We start from the raw sequence: 20,036 nt of genomic DNA, 5'->3' as shown, positions 1-20,036 counted from the left end.
TAAACATGCACATTGACATGATTGGAAATATGCAATGAACACATTTGAGAACCTGCAGCTTGTTTTAGGTCTGTGCATGAAGTAGAACTAACCAAATACTTTTTTTCCTCATATTCCTCAATCTTCATCATTTACTCTCCTTTTCGAAACCCCTCCCCCCCAACTATTCCAACCAACTCTGTCTTTCCTTTTTTCTACCACTGATCTCTCCCCCCCCTCACCATGGCACATACTACACCACACCTCCTCCTTCACATGCCATTAAAAAAACTCAAACTCCCATGATGCTTCACCACAGGACAGGCCTGTTCACCCCAGACCTGGCGTTTGAGGCCATAGTGAAAAAGCAGATCATTAAGCTGAAAGACCCCTGTCTGAAATGTGTCGACCTCGTCGTCACCGAGCTTGCCACCCTGATCAGGAAGTGCACGGAAAAGGTAAACAGGAAGAGCGGAAAGAGACAGATTTAAAAAGTGGTGGATAAAAAAAGAGAGGACAAATGCAAGCAAAGAGTGATAGAAAGACGAAGAGAACAATTAAATGGACTAACGTGTCGCTGTCTGGTGTTGTTGATCGTTTACCCCCTCGTCGTTGCTTGAAGGCTTCACTCAGCACACGCCACACACGCCTTACCCTGTGGTTCCCTCTTTAACGACAAATCTAAAAGAGCCCTTTACCATTCTGATCTTGGACCCCTACCCAGACCACTCACAACCCCACACACACACCCTGCCTCACTTATCATATGAAATCCCCACACTCACACTAAGAAATTTGCCTGCTACAAGATGGCTGTTTGTTACCCTGTCTATTTCCAGAGAGATCTCTGTGTATGTTTCCTGTGATACACCCATTTCTGCACCATTGACACCAATAATGCAAACCACACAAGACCTTTGCACACCCTACCCAATACTCATCTCTTTTTGAACTTTAACCCGATTATTTTTCCTAATTCCTGCCTGATCTGTTGAGACTCACTATCAGCTTGAGATAACATTAATGCTAATGCTGATTTTTGATTTGTAACAACTTTTTTTTTTAATGACAACGACTATAGCTGACAAGAAATCTCAAGCTGATATGGAGAACGTTAGTGCATGCCTCTCCTGGTTCGTTCTGTGTCAAACTGGTCTTGACTTATATTTGTGTTTATTCTGTATATTTACAGTAAAGTCAATGGCTGGGTGTGGCTGTGTATGCGGACACACAGTGTATATACAGTGTTGTGTGAACTCACACAGGTGTGGGTCTTGTAATCATGGTGCCTGCAGCAGCACGTGTGTGTGTGTTTTCTGTGTTTGCGTCAACAGCTGGGATCGTATCCTCGACTGAGAGAGGAGACCGAGAGAATCGTCACCACCTACGTCAGAGAGAGAGACAGCAAGACCAAAGACCAGGTGTGTGTGTGTGTGTGTGTGTGTGTGTGTGTGTGTGTGTGTGTGTGTGTGTGTGTGTGTGTGTGTGTGTGTGTGTGTGTGTGTGTGTGTGTGTGTGATACAAACACACACACTTTTGATATGCTACATGTACATTTGTACAGTTTTAATTCTCTTTGTACGTGTGCAATGTTTTGCCTCTCAGGTGCTGCTGTTGATTGACATTGAGCTGTCCTACATCAACACTAACCACGAGGACTTCATTGGATTTGCCAAGTAAGACATAACTTCAGATGTTTATTAATGAGAAGAGACGGTCAGCCAATCAGCTAGAGCTGAAATGATTAATCAATTAGTGCACTGACTGGGATTGGAATCCAAAATAAAGCATTATTCATGCTTTCATCTGAAATTCCTAAATTTGTTTGCAGTGCTGTGAGGAAATTAATAATGTTTTGAACAATAATTCTATCAGAATATGTGTGCTGCAGTGATGTCGTTTGAATGTAGGAAATTATCAATTAGACAGTAAAAAAAGCAAAAAATATCTCACAATTATTTATTGATTTGACACAAAAAGGCACATTAATTAAGCTTGTTATTGCTTAAAACTTGTCTTGGGTCAAAAAGTGATGAGAAAATTCTAAAATAAATATAAGTTATACATAATAGAAACTAGGCCTATTCATGCTCTTTTAAAAAGTCCATAGAGGCTTTTTCCCTGCATTTATGCTAATGACCACATGCTTACAAGCGATTAGCATAAATCCCTAACTAAAATACGCAATGCAAACGGATTTTATATGGCAATAAAGAACAACATCGGACCTAACAGTTCCCGAAAATACCTAGGCTACAAGCTCCTGTAAAGGCTATGAGTGATCCAAAAAGAGCGACAAAACACACACACACACACACACACACACACACACACACACACACACACACACACACACACACACACACACACACAATAGTCTACTAGAGGAAAAACGGCACGGAGGTTACGGTTTATAGCCTAGATAAAATAAAATAAAATTACGATAGGGCTCAGAGGGTTTTTAACACTGGAGGTCATGTAGCGACACATTTTAGCAACTTACTCTCTCTCTCTCTCTCTCTCTCTCTCTGTTTTGGACTTGTGCTTTTGAACGCTGAACTTTCCCACTGGCCTAGCTCTTCTCAAAAATAAGGACCTACCATTCTGCCTCTGTGACTGATGAAGTGATAGATAAATTGTTGGTTAATTAATAGTAGAGCTTTAATGATTAGTACATGAATCATCTGGACTGATAAACGAAAATGTCAAATGTCTTTTTCAAGCACAAACTCTCTGTTGTTGTTTTTAGTTAGTCATATTTGACTATGAATCTAACATATCCTATGGAGTTGCTCTGACAAAAGAAATAATTTGGAAACATCACCTTTGGAACATCAAAGGAAATCACTTTTTTCAGTGTTTCAGATTTGTCACCGGTTCAAATATCACTACTGTCACTCTTTAGAGAAACAACGCTAGACTTTGGGTTAATTTTCAACAGTTAATATGGTTGCACAAAGCCATACTCTAGTGCGCACCCTTTTATGAAAGAGAGAGGAGAAAAGAGGAAAGTGGTGTCTGGTGAACAGGGACGCTGGGTAAGGCTAAAACTCTCCCATCAGCCGACTAGACCATTGAACTATTTTATTACGGGAGGTTAAAAGTTAAAAGACAGTACAGATGCCATTAAAGCACTATGAAACATGGTCACGATGGTTCGATCAATGTTTCTTTTCCCAAAAAATTATTGTTGAGCACGCTTACGGTTATTTCAAAACACATGGACCTTCTTTCTGCATTTTTCATTTACATTTATCATTTATGAAATCTTCAACTCACACCTCTGGCAAAGCTTTTCTGGCATCCCTATGGAGGTTGGGGGCATTGAACCCGCGTGGTCAATGTTCAAAACTTCCATTACTGAAGCCGCGGGGGTGGGGGGGTAACCCTGGAACACTGTGGTGGTCTTCCGTGGTCAGGGAAGCTGTTCGACTGAAGGAGTGCTTCCGGGATATGTTATCCCGGGGGACCTCAGATGCAGTTGCAAGGCACCAACAGGCTTGAAGGGCTGCAGCCTCTGCCTTGTCATAGGCAAAGCAGCAGGTGTCGGAGAAGTTCGGAGAAACCATGGAGAAGGACTTTCGGTCTGCACAAAGTGTTTCTGGAAGACTGTCCGCCACCTCAGGAAGGGGAAGCGGTGAACCATCCAAGCTGTGTACAGTAAGGATGGGACGCTGTTGACCTCAACTGAGGAGGTTATCTGCCGATGGAAGGAGCACTTTGAGGAGCTCCTGAATCCGACTAACATGCTCTATGTTTGAGGCAGAGCTTGAGGCTGATGGGGGAGTGATTGAGGGAACAATGGAGCGTGAGATTGGCCGGAGTATCGGAGCAGCAGGGGCGGTTTTGCACTCGCTTTACCGCACCGTTATGACGAACAGAGAGCTGAGTCGGAAGGCAAAGCTTTCGATCTACCGGTCGATCTTTGTCCCCACCCTCACCTATGGTCATGAAGGCTGGGCAATGACGAAAGAACTAGATCACGAGAGTGGCTGGTGTCTCCCTAAGAGATAGAATAATAAGCTCAGTCATTCATGAGGAACTCGGGCAGAGCTGCTTTGCGTTGAAAGGAGCCGGTTGAGGTGGTTCGGGCATCTGGTAAGGATGCCCGCTGAGCGCCTCCCTAGGGAGGTGTTCCAGGAGCGTCCAGCTGGAAGGAGGCCTCGGGGAAGACCCAGGACTAGGTGGAGAGATTATATCTCCACACTGTCCTGGGAACGCCAGTCAGAGCTGGTCAATGTGGCCCAGGAAAGAGAAGTTTAGGGTCCCCTGCTTTTTACTTCCAGAATCTCACTGTTGAGCCCTATACAATTTGGTGCAGCAGGTGAAATTGACTGCAGATTCTCCAACACATCAAAGATGGAGCTGGAGGCGGAGGCAGGGTCAGCCTTGTCGTGAATACACACCGTAGTTATAAAACATTTAGGAAACTCACAGGGTAGGTAGAATGGGCGCAATGACACCGATAAAAGTTTCACTTCTGGTGTACAGACGCGGTCTCTTACAGTAACAGAATAGCTGTATTGTTTTTTCATGTATAAACATACCCCGCCTCCTTGGGTTTTCCCCGTTACCTCCGCCTTACGATCCAGACGGAAGGGAACCCCGAAACCATGGATGTCCCGGTCTCGCTCGGAGGGCCTCGTATCGATGAAGGCCAAGACGCAGCAGTTCCTGAAGTCCTTCTGGAACCGAACATTACCCTGGAGTTCTTCCAGGTTGCTCCGCAGTGACTGGACGCTCCCCATGATAACAGAGGGCAGAGGAATCCGGGTGAGCCGCTGTTTCCTCAGGCGTAGTCTGACACCTCCCCGTTTTCCCTTATCCCTCTTTTTGTCCCTCTGTGCACCGTCCGATCCAATAATGTCCCTTAAAATAGAGTCTGGCAGCTGAGGGGTGAGATCAACCCCCCCCCCCCCACCCACCAAGCCAAACTGGCAAAGTTTAGCTGCAGGGAAGTGTCTCTGGAGTATTGTGTCCTCCCCTGGCACACAGCCCCACTGACATCATGGGAGAAAAGCCAGCACAAAAGAACCCACAACTAACATTCTTTGTTAGTGGAGCCGAGTACTCAATTATCATATGATGAGAAAATAAAACATGAAGGACCAAAATAAACGTTAAAAACACATAAAACACAAACACGAAGATGCCAAGCTCTCACTCACTGCCAGTTGCTGCTTGTGCATGCGCCTAAACCATTGTGAATGAACATTTGACAATTTGGAGATTAGTGGCTTTGAGAGCCGGGCACTCACATGGAGCGATTCAGACAGAGAGTGGAAAGGTTGGAATAAATAGGTGGTGAAAATATGGGAAGAGTGAGAAAATATATATTTTTAACAATAAACCATGAAAAAAGTTTGTACTAAACAAGCAAAATACAAATATTTTAACCCGGAAATAAATATATATTTTTTAAATACTGTATATCACCTTAAATTTTTGCCATTGCCTGAAATGGAATAGATCAACTTCAAAGGAATTGACAAAAATAATAGATGACTTATCATAAATGTATATTCCATTTCCATTCCATTCAGTTCCATTTTTCAATTTTGTGTCCTGATTTACATAAGTACTGTAGCTTACACTAGAGTTTATGTTATTGAATCTCTCTTTGTCAGCGCCCATCAGAGGACTGCTGCTAACACCAAGAAGAGGGTCATACCTAATCAGGTAACTCGCCTGTTTAACAAGAGACACTGCCCTCACAGTACTTTCAGTCTTTTTTCTTTCTGTCGGTGTCTCAGCATACATACTCTCGTCTTTGCCCTTCTTCTCTTTCCTCTTTCTTTCCCTTTCCTCTTTCTCCTCCTATTGTTTCCTCCTTTTTATGGCCCAGGCCCAGGGAGAGATTCTTGTAAGTACCCAAGGGGGGGGGGGAGGGGGGGCGGCGGTCAGACCATGTGGACAAACCAGATTTGTGCTTCTTGATGGCAAATAGGGATGTGAAATAGTCAGTTACACTTGTGGATAAGTCATGAGAAATGGACACTCTTTGTTCCAATCTCCATACTTTCTGCTATTTAGCATGGTAGAAAAAAGATTAAGGATGTCCCAATTCTTGTGGTCGATTTAGTATGCTTGAAAAATACCCTGATGTATACCAGATCCGGCCGAGATTTTTAGTGTTGAAAACAGCATGCTATTTGGGCGATTCTGACCCACAATCCAGTGCGCACCCAAAATGACGTCACATTGACAGAGCCTCCGTATGAAAACAACTGGGGATGCGACGGAAAAGCAAGAGGCAAGATCAAGGCGCAATGTTATGATGACATAAATAAGTAAAAGTATGTCCCAAGGGAATGCCTACTGCATCCTAACTAGATACTTTTTATGGTCAGATGTGGTATGTAGAATAGAAAAAAGAAAGAGTATAAAGCCGTTTTTTTTCATCCAATTCATTTCTCTTTCCCTGTCCTATTGACTTTGCACTGAGATGATGTCACACAACAAAATTACTTTTAGCTTTTCTAAGCTCTGAGTAGGTTTTCAGATATCGAGTACAGGTATGATTTAAAAATGAACAATACAAGGAGATCAAACCTTTATCAAACCCTGCTTTCGGCCAGAGGTCCATTAAGGGGGTTGATCTTTACATCATAAAATTGTATGACAATTCTCATAGATATTTGAGATTTTGTTCCTGCTTCAACTTCGATCAATTTCTGGTCCGAATCATGACATAATCATGATAAAATCTGCACGTTAGTATCTCTGCATTCACACTGGCTTTTGTTAAGTTTTCTCTTGATTCCTTTAAATCTCCTTTTTTTTAAGATATTTTTTTTGGCATTTTTATGCTTTTTTTGATAGTGTAGAGACAGAGTTGAAATGGGGCAGAGAGGGGAGTGACATGCAGAGAACGACCGCGGGCTGGAATCAAACCCGGGTCCGCTGCTGGCCGAGGCCCATGGGGGGGACGCCCTACCAACTGAGCTAAGGTCGCCCCCTAAATCTCCTTTTAATCATATTTAGGATATGATATGGAGCCTGCACAGCCCATGTACTACGGTCTATGAATCTCTTTTGTTGGAGCAACATATAGCTTGCCACTATAGGCCCAGCTGGCTGCCAGGCTGACTCTGTATCTATAATGCATTCATGGTTACACCAGCCAGTCCAGAGTACTGCATATATCCGCTACATTATTCCTGTGTGTCTGTTCCCTTTGACTTCTTGTCCATCAGTCTGGCAGAGAGGGGGATGCAGAGAAGGTGACTTTTCACTGCAGACTGTCATTTATCTCAAGTCTCTACGTGTGTGGTGTTTTAACATTTTCATAAAGTGTTGGTTGATCTAAGGATTAGCGTTTCACTTGCATGGCTGTTGTGCTGTATTCTTATACCTATCTTCTTTTTTTCTTTTGTCTTAATTTTTTTTTTTTTTAGTATTTTGTGTGATGTATATATACATATTATTACCCTTGTGGGGTGTAAAGCGTAGTCAAATGATGGACTCTGGTGTGCAGGTGATCCGCAGAGGCTGGCTCACTATCAACATCAGTATCATGAAGGGAGGATCCAAGGACTACTGGTTTGTCCTGACTGCTGAATCTCTCTCCTGGTACAAAGATGAGGAGGTAAGGCCCCTGACAGGACAGGAAATGCACACAAATGTATATATACTGTATATATACGTTACTCGTCTTTACAGGAGTTGGGCCTTTTTTTAAGACAATAGACTGGCTCTTTTGTTAGGGGCTATACCTTCCTTAATATTTATCATAATGTCACTGGGTGGTTTTTTTAGGAGAAAGAGAAGAAGTACATGCTGCCTCTTGACAACCTAAAGCTGAGAGACGTGGAGAGGGGCTTCATGTCCAGCAAAAAGGTCTTTGCCATCTTCAATACTGAACAGAGGTACGGACGCTCCTTTTTGAAACAATCTTGTCTGTGGCGTTCATCTGTTCTTATATTCGGTAAATGTGTGTGTGTGTGTGTGTACACATGCAGGAATGTGTATAAAGACCTTCTTCAGATCGAGCTGGCATGTGACACACAGGAGGATGTGGACAGCTGGAAAGCTTCGTTCCTCAGAGCTGGTGTTTACCCAGAGAAAGATCAGGTACACAGAGAGTGTCTTAACATTCTAAATACTGTGGGCCATTCACTAATTGTATTTAGAAATTATTCAGGTGCTTCTTTAAATGTGGCAGAGGGATATTGAGAGATAAACAGCAAACTGTGACATGTGTTTATCAGTGAATTTGGTTGGCTGTTTGCATATAGTTGGGTAAGATTAGTATGTTGATTAAGTTTAATATTTTACATTAGGTTTTTTCTTTCTCAAAATGTAACTGCGGAGTGCAGTTCCACAACTACACTGTGGGCAGCTTGTTCATTCAATTAATTTACTGCCCAGGAAGCAACCTGGGATACAATATCCAGGCCACAGCTATCCACTGTTTACATTCCATCTTAGTATATTCAGGTCATGTACTAACAGGGTCCCTACAGAATAAGTTTATCTTCCGTTCAATCCAAATCCGTTTTGAAAGCAAAACGTAAAAAAAGAAAAGTGGCCTACTTTCTTTAATGATCAACCTTTCATATTCAATATTATACAATAAACACACTTTTCCATTTTTGTTTAAACACAATTCATGACCAGGATATCAAGTGTGAGAATAGAACGTTGATTTTTTAAAATGCCACTTTGTAATTTAGTGGTACACCCACCATTGGGAGGCGAACCAGGGGACATCTTCACTCTCAGCCGCTCACATGCAAAATAACTATAACTTTGTCAGGAAAAAAATTAGTTTTTGAAAGGAATTCCATTGCTCAGAGTAACAATCTGACGTTGAAAAGAAATGCTCCAAGCTCCATTACTATCATAAATTCACTTTTAGAGACTCATTCCCTCTCAGCCAATCACTGTGGGCATAGAAGGTATGAACATGACATCATCCATAGCAACAGGGTCAACCCCGCCCTCTAGTCTTAGCTTACAAGTCCCTCCCATTCCTTAGTAAAAGTTGGCCTTAAAGGCTTTGTGAATAGGTTTTAAGAAATGACTCCTAACTAAGAACTTTTAGTCCTATCCTATATTTAATAACTCTCACTCACTCACTCACTCACTCACTCACTCACTCACTCACTCACTCACTCACTCACTCACTCACTCACTCACTCACTCACTCACTCACAAAACATTGCCACATCTCTGGGCTTCTGCATCCCTCTCTGTCTTTGCCTCTCCTCCAGCCTAAAGGTGAAGAAGCGATAACCCCCAGCGACACGGTGTCCATGGACCCGCAGCTGGAGAGGCAGGTGGAGACCATCCGCAACCTGGTGGACTCCTACACGGGCATCGTCAACAAGTCCATCAGAGACCTCATGCCCAAGACCATCATGCACCTCATGATCAACAGTGTATGTCCTTATGCCTGATCCGTCTCTCTTTTTCATCAGCAGTACACTATTTTTTAACAAAGTAATTTATTGCCATTACAGGTTACTCTCTCCTCTTAAAGGCCCTGGAAAACCTGGTCTAAAATAGTACAAACTAATTATGATGTCAAAGTGGGGTGTCTTAATAAGCTTTTTGCAAAAATGATATAATAAAATAAATGTGCCTAAATATTAGAACAACTGTTTCACAGGACTGTGTGGGCGTGGCTGTATCAAACCGTCAAATTGTTTCTATAGAACGTTCAGGCAGAGAACTGGCTGATTAGTTTGTAATATTTATTGTGTAATAAGAACCAGAGCATAGCCCATAGCCTCATCTTAACCAAATCGCTGTCAAGTTTACCAAACTTAAATGACAATATGACAACTTTGGATTTGATCAAATATGCCTTACTCTTTTCAGATGCTTTGCTATCATGCAATTGACTCTCCAAATGACCTGGTTAGAAAGGATTTGTGGATTTGGGTTTACAGGGGGGTTTACTTTGTTTCTTAGTGGTATTAAATGTGCTTCTCTTTCCCTCTACCATGTTCAGGCGAAGGACTTCATCCACTCTGAGCTGCTGGCCTACCTGTACTCTGCCGGGGACCAGGGCAGCTTGATGGAGGAGTCAGCAGAGCAGGCCCAGAGGAGAGATGAGATGCTGAGGATGTATCACGCTCTGAAAGAGGCCCTGGTCCTTATAGGAGACATCAGCACCACCACTATCTCTACCCCAGTGCCTCCACCAGTGGATGATAGCTGGAGGCCCAAGGACCCCAGGTATAAAAACATCAATCGGGGGAGCGCTCGTGGATGTAGCGGTTAGAGCGTACCCCTACAGTAGAGGCTCCGGCCTCGCAGAAAGTCTTCCCCTCTTTGCCCCATTTTAACTAGGTCTCTCCAAATCTGTCTAAATAAGTAAAAAATGCCAATATAATCTAAAGAAAATAATTAAAATAAATCAATCAACACAAATACATTGGTTAATATTAGCCTATTGAAGCTATACGGTTGTGTATGTGTCGTTTAAAAAGATTTATCATTGCAGACGTGCCAAACAAGGCTTGAAGTCATTTAAAAACAGTGGTGCCATTACATAAGGTGTCCACCAGAGGACACTGACATGTTGCTTTTTGAAATGTAAAATGTCCGGTTTGGTTTGTATAAAATAAGAATCTTAGGGATAATGGTGGATATTATAAAAATTGCATCAATTCTATGATAAAGATGTCATGATGATGCTCCTTTGTGTTTATTGACATAAAAAGGATTTTTTCTTATAAAATGTAAGCACCTAAACAATTATATATCTATGAAAGGGATATAAATAGTTTGAGGTATATACTATAATTGCTAAATGGATGCATTTTTAGGGAAATACCACCTTATACACGTTGTTATATATCCAGTAGGTACTTTATTTCACGGCTATGTTATTTTTTCAGCATAACATAATATTATCTTATGCTGAATATAATAATTGTTGCATCATCCACTAATTGTATATGCATAAATATACATAGACATCTTTACAAACGTCTCTAAAACGTTAAAAAAAATATGACATTCACTGTAACTATTTACCCAATATGAAAACTTGCTGAACCGCTTCCTACAGGTTCTTATTAGAAGAGTAGCATTAATTACAACTAATCCCTGGTAACAGTCTTTTTTCAAGTTAACTGAAGGTAGGGCATTATTTTAAATGGGGGACAACTCAGTAGTTGATTATCGTCCTGTCTCTCTGTCTCAGTCCTCCCCCAGCATCCCGCCATGCCCCAGCAGCGGCTGCCCCTCCCGGCCGCCCCCCAGCAGTGAGGGGGCCCACGCCTGGTCCCCCGCCCCCTCTCAACCCCTCACCAGCATTTGGAATACCCCCGGTGCCATCTCGACCCGGCCCTGGCCAGACAGCATACGCAGGGGATCCTAACTCTGCTGGAGGGCCTTTTGTTCCTTCGCGGCCGGCCCGCGTGCCTCCTTCACTTCCACCTGGGATCCCAAGGTAAAATTGTGCTTACACACACACACACACCTGATGGCTTCTGTGGATTTGGTATTGGTGGGAGTTGCTTGGACTATTGGGACTGCTGGTGATGGCTTGTACCGTATGTTCTGGTGGTTTGGTGAATAATTGGTGCATGAGTATCTGATGATATTTTGCCTGGCATGTCTCTTCTCCCCTTTCCCCTCTTCCTCTCCTCCTTTCTCTCTCTTCCTGCAGCAGAAGACCTCCGTCTGCCCCCAACCGACCCACTATCATACGTCCTTCAGAGCCCTCCCTGCTCGACTAGACACACACACCTTTCTTTTTGTTTACACATCTATATTTTTCTTGAACATCTCTGGAGAGATAGTCTGTCTTTTATCATGTATATTCTTATAACTACAAACCTTGTCCTACTGTTATTGGTAATCTGATGCTGTTTCAAGTCTGTGCATTTCAGAAGCATTATGTATGAAATCTCGACTTTATTTTGTAGTTTTTTTTAAACAAAAGTATATGATATGATGTAATATACTGCATTCCATATTATAAAAAGGGATACATGTTGATGGTTTTACTGACTTGAAAATTATGAACCGGCAAGTCATTGAATTCCGCTTTTTCATTTGAAATGAAATGCGTCTTAAAATGATATTTGATTCGTAGCTTTGATATAATAGGTAAAAAAAACACTTTAATTTTTAATTATTTTTTGTTGTTGTAGATGTGCTAACAGTTTTGTCATTAATCTTACATTGCACCTCGTTAAGTAAGCAGCACTTTTTAATGCATCTTTTTCTATTGATTGTTGATATTTCAGTCAGCCTTCGCAAGCTTAATAAAATATTACTGACCAGTGGCATTTGTATGTGTCAATATTATGGATGATATGTTTTTTTTTTTTCAAGCGTAGGTTTTGGCATTTTTCTTTTGAGGACAAATTTAAAAATTAGACTGAGGAAGACGAAAGCACTGCAGCAGTGGGTGTGCCCTGTCTTCCAGCAGGTTACTGAGAAATACAAACATCCTCTGACTCGCACCAATGCTTTAAGCAAAAAATTATTTTGTAATTACTTATCACATTAAAAACCATTATTGAAAAAAGGTGTGTAAAGGTCTGGACTGAATAAAAGAGTAGAAAAAGAAGGTGTGGTGGCTGGTGGCTTGTTCTTGTATTTGCATGTGTTGTTCGACCTGCCGTTTCCAAGCATGGAGAGTAAACATTGTAGTGCATGTACTTCCTGTTGCTGTACAACATTGTGAGTGTACAGGTCGGGACCATGGACATATAAAGGGTCGGGACCCTTTGTCTTGCATGACAGTCAAAATGGAGACAGCCATGCAGAACTAGAACGTTTCCCTTTTCTGTGTGCAGTCTGCCATGACTTTCTTCCCTCCCCTCCTTACTGTATGATGGAGCTAAAAGTTACCATGGTAACCGGTGGTTGCCAGTGGCAACACGTAGTGCAGATAGTGTTACTAATTGCTTTTGGGAATGTTCCTAGAGCCGAATGGGAATGAATAAAAGGTATGCAATCCCACTCCTCTGATACATTTATATCTCTGTCAGCTGTGTGTATGTGTCTGTGTTTGTGTGTGTGTTAGTGTGAGTCACCTATCCACATGTGATCAGAAACTGAAAGGAAATCTGATCATGGTCTTCTTTTCATGGCATTCTCACACAGGCGACCTCCAGTCCCCTCTCGTCCCAACAACTGGTGAAGGAAACTGCGAGCACTCTATCCTGGGCTCTGTGGGTCTACTCTGCCCATGTTGTTTCACATCACGAGTTTACCTAGGCTGTTCATGCTTTGTTTTTGTCAATTGGTCATATTTGAAATGTGCAGAAATAATTGGTAGAGATGATGATATGGTTGTGGCTGGACCAAAGCTAACGTTGTGTGTGTTGGACATGTGTCTTGTAAAAAAATGAACTTACTGCAATAAATAAAACTTTACAAAATGACATAACATCTGTACATACAGGTGTGATATTAAGCTTACGCAGTATTTTCTAGAATTTAATATATAATGTAGATCAGTGATTATTTGTTTTTCTCCATTGTATATAAGTATTACTAAAATAGCCTTTCTTATATTGCTATAGACTGTTTAATGTGCATTAAGTATGATGTATACGTTTTTTAAGGTCAGACATTAGGGGGAGCTACATCTGCAGAAATAAAGTGTGTATACAGTCCCAGACAAAAGTCTTGTCGCTTATCCATTTTGTAGAAACAACACCTTATAACCTGACTTTTAATTAATTCATTGGTTTTAGAAATGGCTCATGAAAGCTAAAACCCTCCTAAATGATGTTTAATAAACTAAAATAAATTTTCTTCACTGAAGAAATATTGATCATTTAATGAACACAGAAAGGTCAGATGTTGGCAGGACAAAAGTCTTGTCGCCTACAGAGAGTAATGTGAACATTTAACAAATAATTTACTTCAAATACAAAAATATGTTGCATAACATCAGTGAATTAAGTAGTGGTGCTGTGAGATCCATATTTAATATCTTGTATGACTTCCATGAGCTTGAAGGACTGCATCCATGCGGTTTGACAATGATTCATACAATTCATTGATGAAGTCATCAGGAATAGCAGAGAAAGCAGTCTTACATGCCTCCCTGAGTTCATCAAGATTCTTTGGTTCGGTCTTCCATGCTTCCTCTTTCATTCTATCCCAGACATGCTCAATGATGTCTGGTGACTGGGCCAGCCTGGGATCTTCTTCGCCTTGAGGAACTTTGATGTAGAGATGAAAGTATGCGATGGAGCACCACCCTGCTGCAAAATTTGACCCCTTTTATGGTTGGGAATGTAAGAGGTAGCTAATTCTTCTTGATATTTTAGGCTATTGATATTGCCTTCCACCCTGCAAATCTCTCGCACACCCCCATCAGTGTTGGGAAAGTTATTTTTCTATGTGAACTTGTTCAAAGTTCAGTTCCCCACCTTTAAAATGAACTAGTTCAGTTCATAATTCAAAATTATGAACTAAGTTCACAGTTCAAAAATGAACTAGTTCATAGTTCTTTTTTTTCAATATGTTGCTGCAGGCTATTATTTTTCTAAATAATTGCCACACACCATATAGAACCACAGACAGCAATTATTTCAATATACACACACACACACACACACACACACACACACACACACACACACACACACACACACACACACACACACACACACACACACACACACACACACACACACACACACACACACACACACACACACACACACACACACACACACACACACACTCAAAAACAAGAGGAAAAAGTTGCTGTTTGAGTGGTCTTTTTAATGAGGAATTATTCAAACAAAAACGCTTAAGGTGCAAATGTTTTTCCATTTTTGTAATTTTCCAAACCTGGAAACAATTCACATGAAATTTCATTCAAAGAAAGCAATACTGGAAAAATACCAGGCAGGTTCTACAAACAAATTACAACTTAAAATAGTAAAACCCTCAAGGAGACCATTCTAAACTGCAGTATACTGTTAGCAACAAAGTCCAGAAGATGTGTTGAAATAATTATTAACACAAACACAATCTGAGGTAGAAACAAGGTTGAGGTAGGAAACTAAGGTTGTACCTCAAAGTGCAATATTCAAAGTGCCAAACATTTAAACATATCTTTTCATTAAGTCACATTTTTTGTGAATGTATTTTTTCCTGACTTGTTTGCCCAAAGAAAAAAAAATTCTAGAACTTGGGTCATAAAAGTGCAATATTCAGCCCAAATAAATAAGTAAAAAACTAACAAAAAAAAACAATAACTTAAAGAGTCAGTCAGAGTCCAATGCCATGGACAGTGTTACTACTTTCTGTCCAGTGAGTGAAAATACCTTCACTGAATGAAGATCTGTCACTGGTTACAGGTCACATAAATAACTAAAAGAATAATAATAATTAATGGAAGAAAATGTGCAGGGCCAAGGACAGTGTTACTTTCTGTCCAGCCTGAAAACTCCTTATCTGAAAGAAGATCCTCTGTCACTGGTCACAGTGGTCTCTCTCTGGTGGATCTGCTGTTTCTTGCCTTTTGTAAAAACAAGATATACTCTGTTATTTTCATGCAGCTCACCTCTGCACACCAATATACTCATCTCCATTGGCAATACATTCTACTTCTATAGCCCAATAAACAGGTCACAACAATATTTAATATACCTTCAAATCTTTTTGTTGGCATTCAAGATCAGCTGCTTCTCAAAGTTGGCATCCCCCAGCCGGTTTCTCCTGGGCCTGAATGAGATAAAACAAGACATTTTAACATCATTAATATGTTGGCAAAAATGGTAACACTAATCTGTATTAAAGAATTTATGTACTGAGGCAATCACTGAAGTAATTTGACCACATTTTTAGATTTAAAACCACAATTACTATTAGCTGCATAAGCATTAGAATAATATCACCAAGACATAACTATGACTGAGGCTGGGTTTTTACTGTACTTAGTTATTACCAAGGCATAGTAATTCTGGAATATAATCACAGTTCATCCCTACCTGAATATTAGACCACCGATGCTGAAGAGCCTCTCTACTGGAGCGCTTGAGGGCAGTACAGTGTTGTGTTTAATGAACAGCCTTTTGAGCTTTGAAGACTGCATGTATTCATCAAACCCATCTGTGGTTGGGGCATCCAAATAGATGTCCACTTCAGTTGTTCGAGAAACCTGAGCATTTCTGTTAAATCTGAAGAATGAAGCTGCAGGATCTTTCTTGTCACTTTCACCACTGGACTGGGCTTGACCTGGCTCTCGTGCAGCTGAGTCATCAGAGTTGAGTGTTTGAAATTCTCTCTTCAGCATCAATCTGTACTGCACACGTTTCTCCTCATCTTGGACCCAGTCTAGCTTGAATCTTGGCACCAGCATAGCGGAGAGTATGTTCTCCCTGTTCTCCAGAAGACCTGCTCAGTGACTGCAAGATGCTCTTTATGAGGGGACGGCATGTAATGAGACCCTCTGCAGCAGTGGGCTTTATGCTCTCATCCAACAGCTCATTCGTATGACATTGCAGTTGCACAATGGTTGGAGCCAGGTAGCCAAGAAAGATGTTCTTCTCTGCTTGGAGGATGTTTAGTGCAAGTGCTAAAGGCCTCATCACTTCCACAAACTTGTGTATGAATTTGACTTCATGTGGAGAGAATCGACGAAAGCCAAAGTCATCACTCACAGTGTGCAGAATCAGCTCGTCATGTAGGGGAGTGGCATCATTTGCAGGGGTGATCTCAGCCACATTCATTTCTGCTTTGGTAGTTAGTGTGGCTATGCGAGACAGTCGCTCCATGGCAAGATACACAGAGTTCCATCTTGTGTCATTTGGCACAACAAAGCCAATCCCAAGCTTTTCCTCCACAGTATCAGAAGCCTTTGGACTTCGCTTAACCCGGTTCCACAGAGCAGATGCTTTTGCAAAAACAGCTCTCGACATTGTTTTGTAGCGTTGATCAGTTACCTTTTCCGTATCTTTGGCCACTAGATTCAAGGTGTGAGCCATGCACCTTCTGTGAGGGGGGAGAGAGAGATGATCCAGACCTGAGAGAGGCTCAGGCTCCATCTGGTCATGTTCATCTGAACTGTCACTGGCGGCAGCAAAGGCTGGCTCTGGTTCATTGTCATCTTCACTTTCATCAAAGTGGACCACTGTCTCTGGCTCTTCAGAATCAATAGCAACATCCATCCCAAAAACCTTGAACGCTTTGACAAAATTTGCAGCATTGTCTGTTACTGTACACACAACCTTGTTGTGGATTTTGAATTTTGTTAACATCTGACAATAGTTTTGCCAACACATCATGTGTATGTGCTCCTTTAATCCGCCGGCATGCTAGTACTGCAGAGCAGGGCCGCCGCTCCCTATACGCAGAGTACGCAGACTGCGTAGGGCACCAAGTTCCTGGGGGGGGCACCCCAAAAAAAAAAATTATATATATATATATATATTTTTTTTTTTTTAATTAAAAAGGAAAAAGAGATGGTCCGGGGGCCCCCCAAAATAGTTTATTTTTTTTTAAAGTTCATGATAATCATTACATTACAAAAAATATATAAATTAGTTATGAACAGGCCCATCGTTTTTTCTTAATTGTGTAACCTATCCAGGGGTGGATTACTGCACAGGCACACCGGGCACAGGCCCAGTGGCCCAAGGGCTCAGGGGGGCCCTTAGCCAGAGATACTGATAGTAACTTTTCATGTTGCATAGTCAAAGAGCTCAGTCACTGATGTCAATAACAGGGTCCAAAAAGGAATAGCCTAAATATAAATACTCATTAAAATGTAACAAGATAGAAATCATCATGGGCCCCTCAACTAGTAGGGGAGAAATACAAAAGCAAGTTAAAAACAACAGCATTAGTAGCTCTGTCTAAGGGTGTTGAAGGCCCCCTCACACATACACAAATAAACTTTATATGTGTGAATTCTAAATTGTTCAAAACCACCCTTTATCTGTTGAAATGGGCCCCTCCATCATAGAACATGGGTCTGCAGACCAATCTACTGTTTTTACAGTTGCAGAGTAAAGAGTGCTACCTGTTTAAGAAAAATCTGAAAAATAATGTTCCTTCTGCATCTCAGGATTTGATATCTCTCTAGTCTCTAAAATTTCATCACAAAGTGCACCAGATTGATGCATTTTACTTTAAAAAGGTAAAACAAATTCCACCCACCCCCCAACAAGGTACAGGGTCCCTCCAACAATACCCCAAAATCCTGTGGGAAACACTGACTTCCTTAATATGTTTTTGCCATTAATTGTATGTATCCGTGTAGAAAATGCAGTGTACCTGACTGGATAGGGACAAGTGGGGGGCCCTTTAAGAGTGTAAGCCCAGGGGCCCATTATCTCATAATCAGTCTATGATCCTATCACTCAATTCCTTTGCAAAGGCAGTTTTTTCACAAGTTAAGCTGTTCTTTCTGTTAGTAAATGCTGGCAAATGTGCCAAAAAGCAGTCGCAGAGATCTTGCAAGGGCAAAAAATTTTCGCTCGCGCCCTGCGGACGCGACCTTCTGGGTGTTTTTTTTTTTTGGGGGGGGGGGGGGGCATCACTGACAATTTCTGCTTAGGGCACCCAAAAGCGTAGCAGCGGCCCTGCTGCAGAGTGTCTCTTTGAAATATCAGTTTTGTTTAGCCAGTGGGTAGTGATGCCCATAAATGCCTTGTTCACAGCTGACCAGCAATCTGCTATTGTGCACACAGCATCGACCTCAGAGAGTGCAGTCTTAAGATCGCATATGTTTTCTTCATATTTCTTGTTAAGCAGTGTCATTTTTGGATGGCTGCAACCCCTTAATTAAGTTGATGAAAGCTGGGCTGTCCACTTTTCTCAAAGGCTGCAGGTCTCCGACGATATACTGCAAAACCAGGTTGTCCAGCTGCGGCTGGGAGATGGGGACCACGGAGCCTCTACTATACGCCGTTAATGCGATTTGAGTGGAGGATCTGCTTTGAATCGCTGTTGCGGTGTCTTTTGATTCTTTTTTAAGTCGCACATACCTTGAAAGGCTAGCCGTGTGCTTGAGCTCAATGTGCCGTTTCAGGTTTGCTGTTGACGTTATTGATGTACGTAGTTGCTTCTTGCAACCCGGCGGGCAAAGTTTACACAAATAGGAAAGATTTTTCTCACCTCGATCCTTACTGACCTTCTCATAAAATTAATTTAAGTAATCATTCAAAAAAAAGAGGTAGAGCCTGAGGCTAGGTCCATGGTCTGAGTAAGTGCTGCTGCATTCATTTGTTTTTGTTTTTTCCCGCGGTGTTTCGCATTTTGATGACGCAGCGGCGGTGCGACGCTGTATTGGCAGGTGTTGCCAGATTGGGTGTTTATCCGCTGCATATTAAGACCTGTTTACGCTGTCGTTTAGCGGGGATTTCTTTAGAAATCTGGCACTCTAATGAACGATTGAACGACTGAATGAGCGCCGTTCACAAACGCCAGAATGAACGCGTTCGCAATAACGTTCATCAGGCAGAAATGCATACGTTCAGTTCACGTTCGCCCCCAATATGAACGAGTTCATGAACGATCGTTCATTGAACGCATTCAGGCACAACACTGACCCCCATACTGGATGTAACCCCAGACCAACATTTTTCCGATGAAACTGATTCGACCAGGAAGGTGGATTTCTCAGATGAATCTTCGGTTGAATTACATCACATGGTTACGCCATCGCATACTTCCATCTCTACATCAAAGTTGATCAAGGTGCTCCAGGACTGGCCAGCCCAGTCACCAGACATGAACATCGTTGAGCATGTCTGGGGTAGAATGAAAGAGGAAGCATGGAAGACCAAACCAAAGAATCTTGATGATCTCTGGGAGGCATGTAAGACTGCTTTCTTTGCTATTCCTAATGACTTCATCAATAAATTGTATGAATCATTGTCAAACCGCATGGATGCAGTCTTTCAAGCGTAGAGTTACGTATGTAACTCCGGTTCTATGAATCCTGGATGACCGCCAGAGGCGGTGCATTAAGCACTGGATTTATCCGTCTCGCGCATATCAACAAAGTCACCTGTGACCCTTGTGACACCGGAAGGGCTATATAACACGGTGTCTACAGAGGATCTGTTCCCAGAATCTTCTCGCGAACCACGAGACTTCTGAGTGACCTGTTACTC

General features: G+C 41.8%; 1 protein-coding gene across 4 annotated transcripts in view; it reads left to right on the top strand.

The window, feature by feature from the left end:
* LOC307251667 (dynamin-2-like) overlaps positions 1-13,496 on the top strand; it is a 30,795-nt gene extending 17,299 nt beyond the window's left edge. Inside the window, exons 10-20 of one of the 4 annotated variants that reach the window (XM_080029054.1) lie at positions 299-437; positions 1,314-1,400; positions 1,585-1,655; positions 5,607-5,658; positions 7,457-7,567; positions 7,738-7,847; positions 7,941-8,052; positions 9,195-9,362; positions 9,938-10,164; positions 11,138-11,386; positions 11,606-12,227. In XM_080029054.1, the coding sequence (XP_079885180.1) occupies positions 299-437; positions 1,314-1,400; positions 1,585-1,655; positions 5,607-5,658; positions 7,457-7,567; positions 7,738-7,847; positions 7,941-8,052; positions 9,195-9,362; positions 9,938-10,164; positions 11,138-11,386; positions 11,606-11,675 (1,396 nt within the window). In that variant the 3' untranslated portion in view covers positions 11,676-12,227. Of the gene's footprint in view, positions 1-298; positions 438-1,313; positions 1,401-1,584; positions 1,656-5,606; positions 5,659-7,456; positions 7,568-7,737; positions 7,848-7,940; positions 8,053-9,194; positions 9,363-9,937; positions 10,165-11,137; positions 11,387-11,605; positions 12,228-13,053 lie in introns of those variants that run through there. The other 3 variants (XM_080029053.1, XM_080029052.1, XM_080029051.1) reach the window with 3 other exon arrangements.
* The last annotated feature ends 6,540 nt before the right edge of the window (positions 13,497-20,036 follow it).

The sequence above is a fragment of the Ammodytes marinus genome, assembly GCF_949987685.1.
Source record: "Ammodytes marinus genome assembly, chromosome: 6".
Taxonomy (NCBI): Eukaryota; Metazoa; Chordata; class Actinopteri; order Uranoscopiformes; family Ammodytidae; genus Ammodytes; species Ammodytes marinus.
The sequence above is the reverse complement of the archived record's forward strand: the minus strand, read 5'-3'. Positions and strand labels throughout refer to the sequence as shown.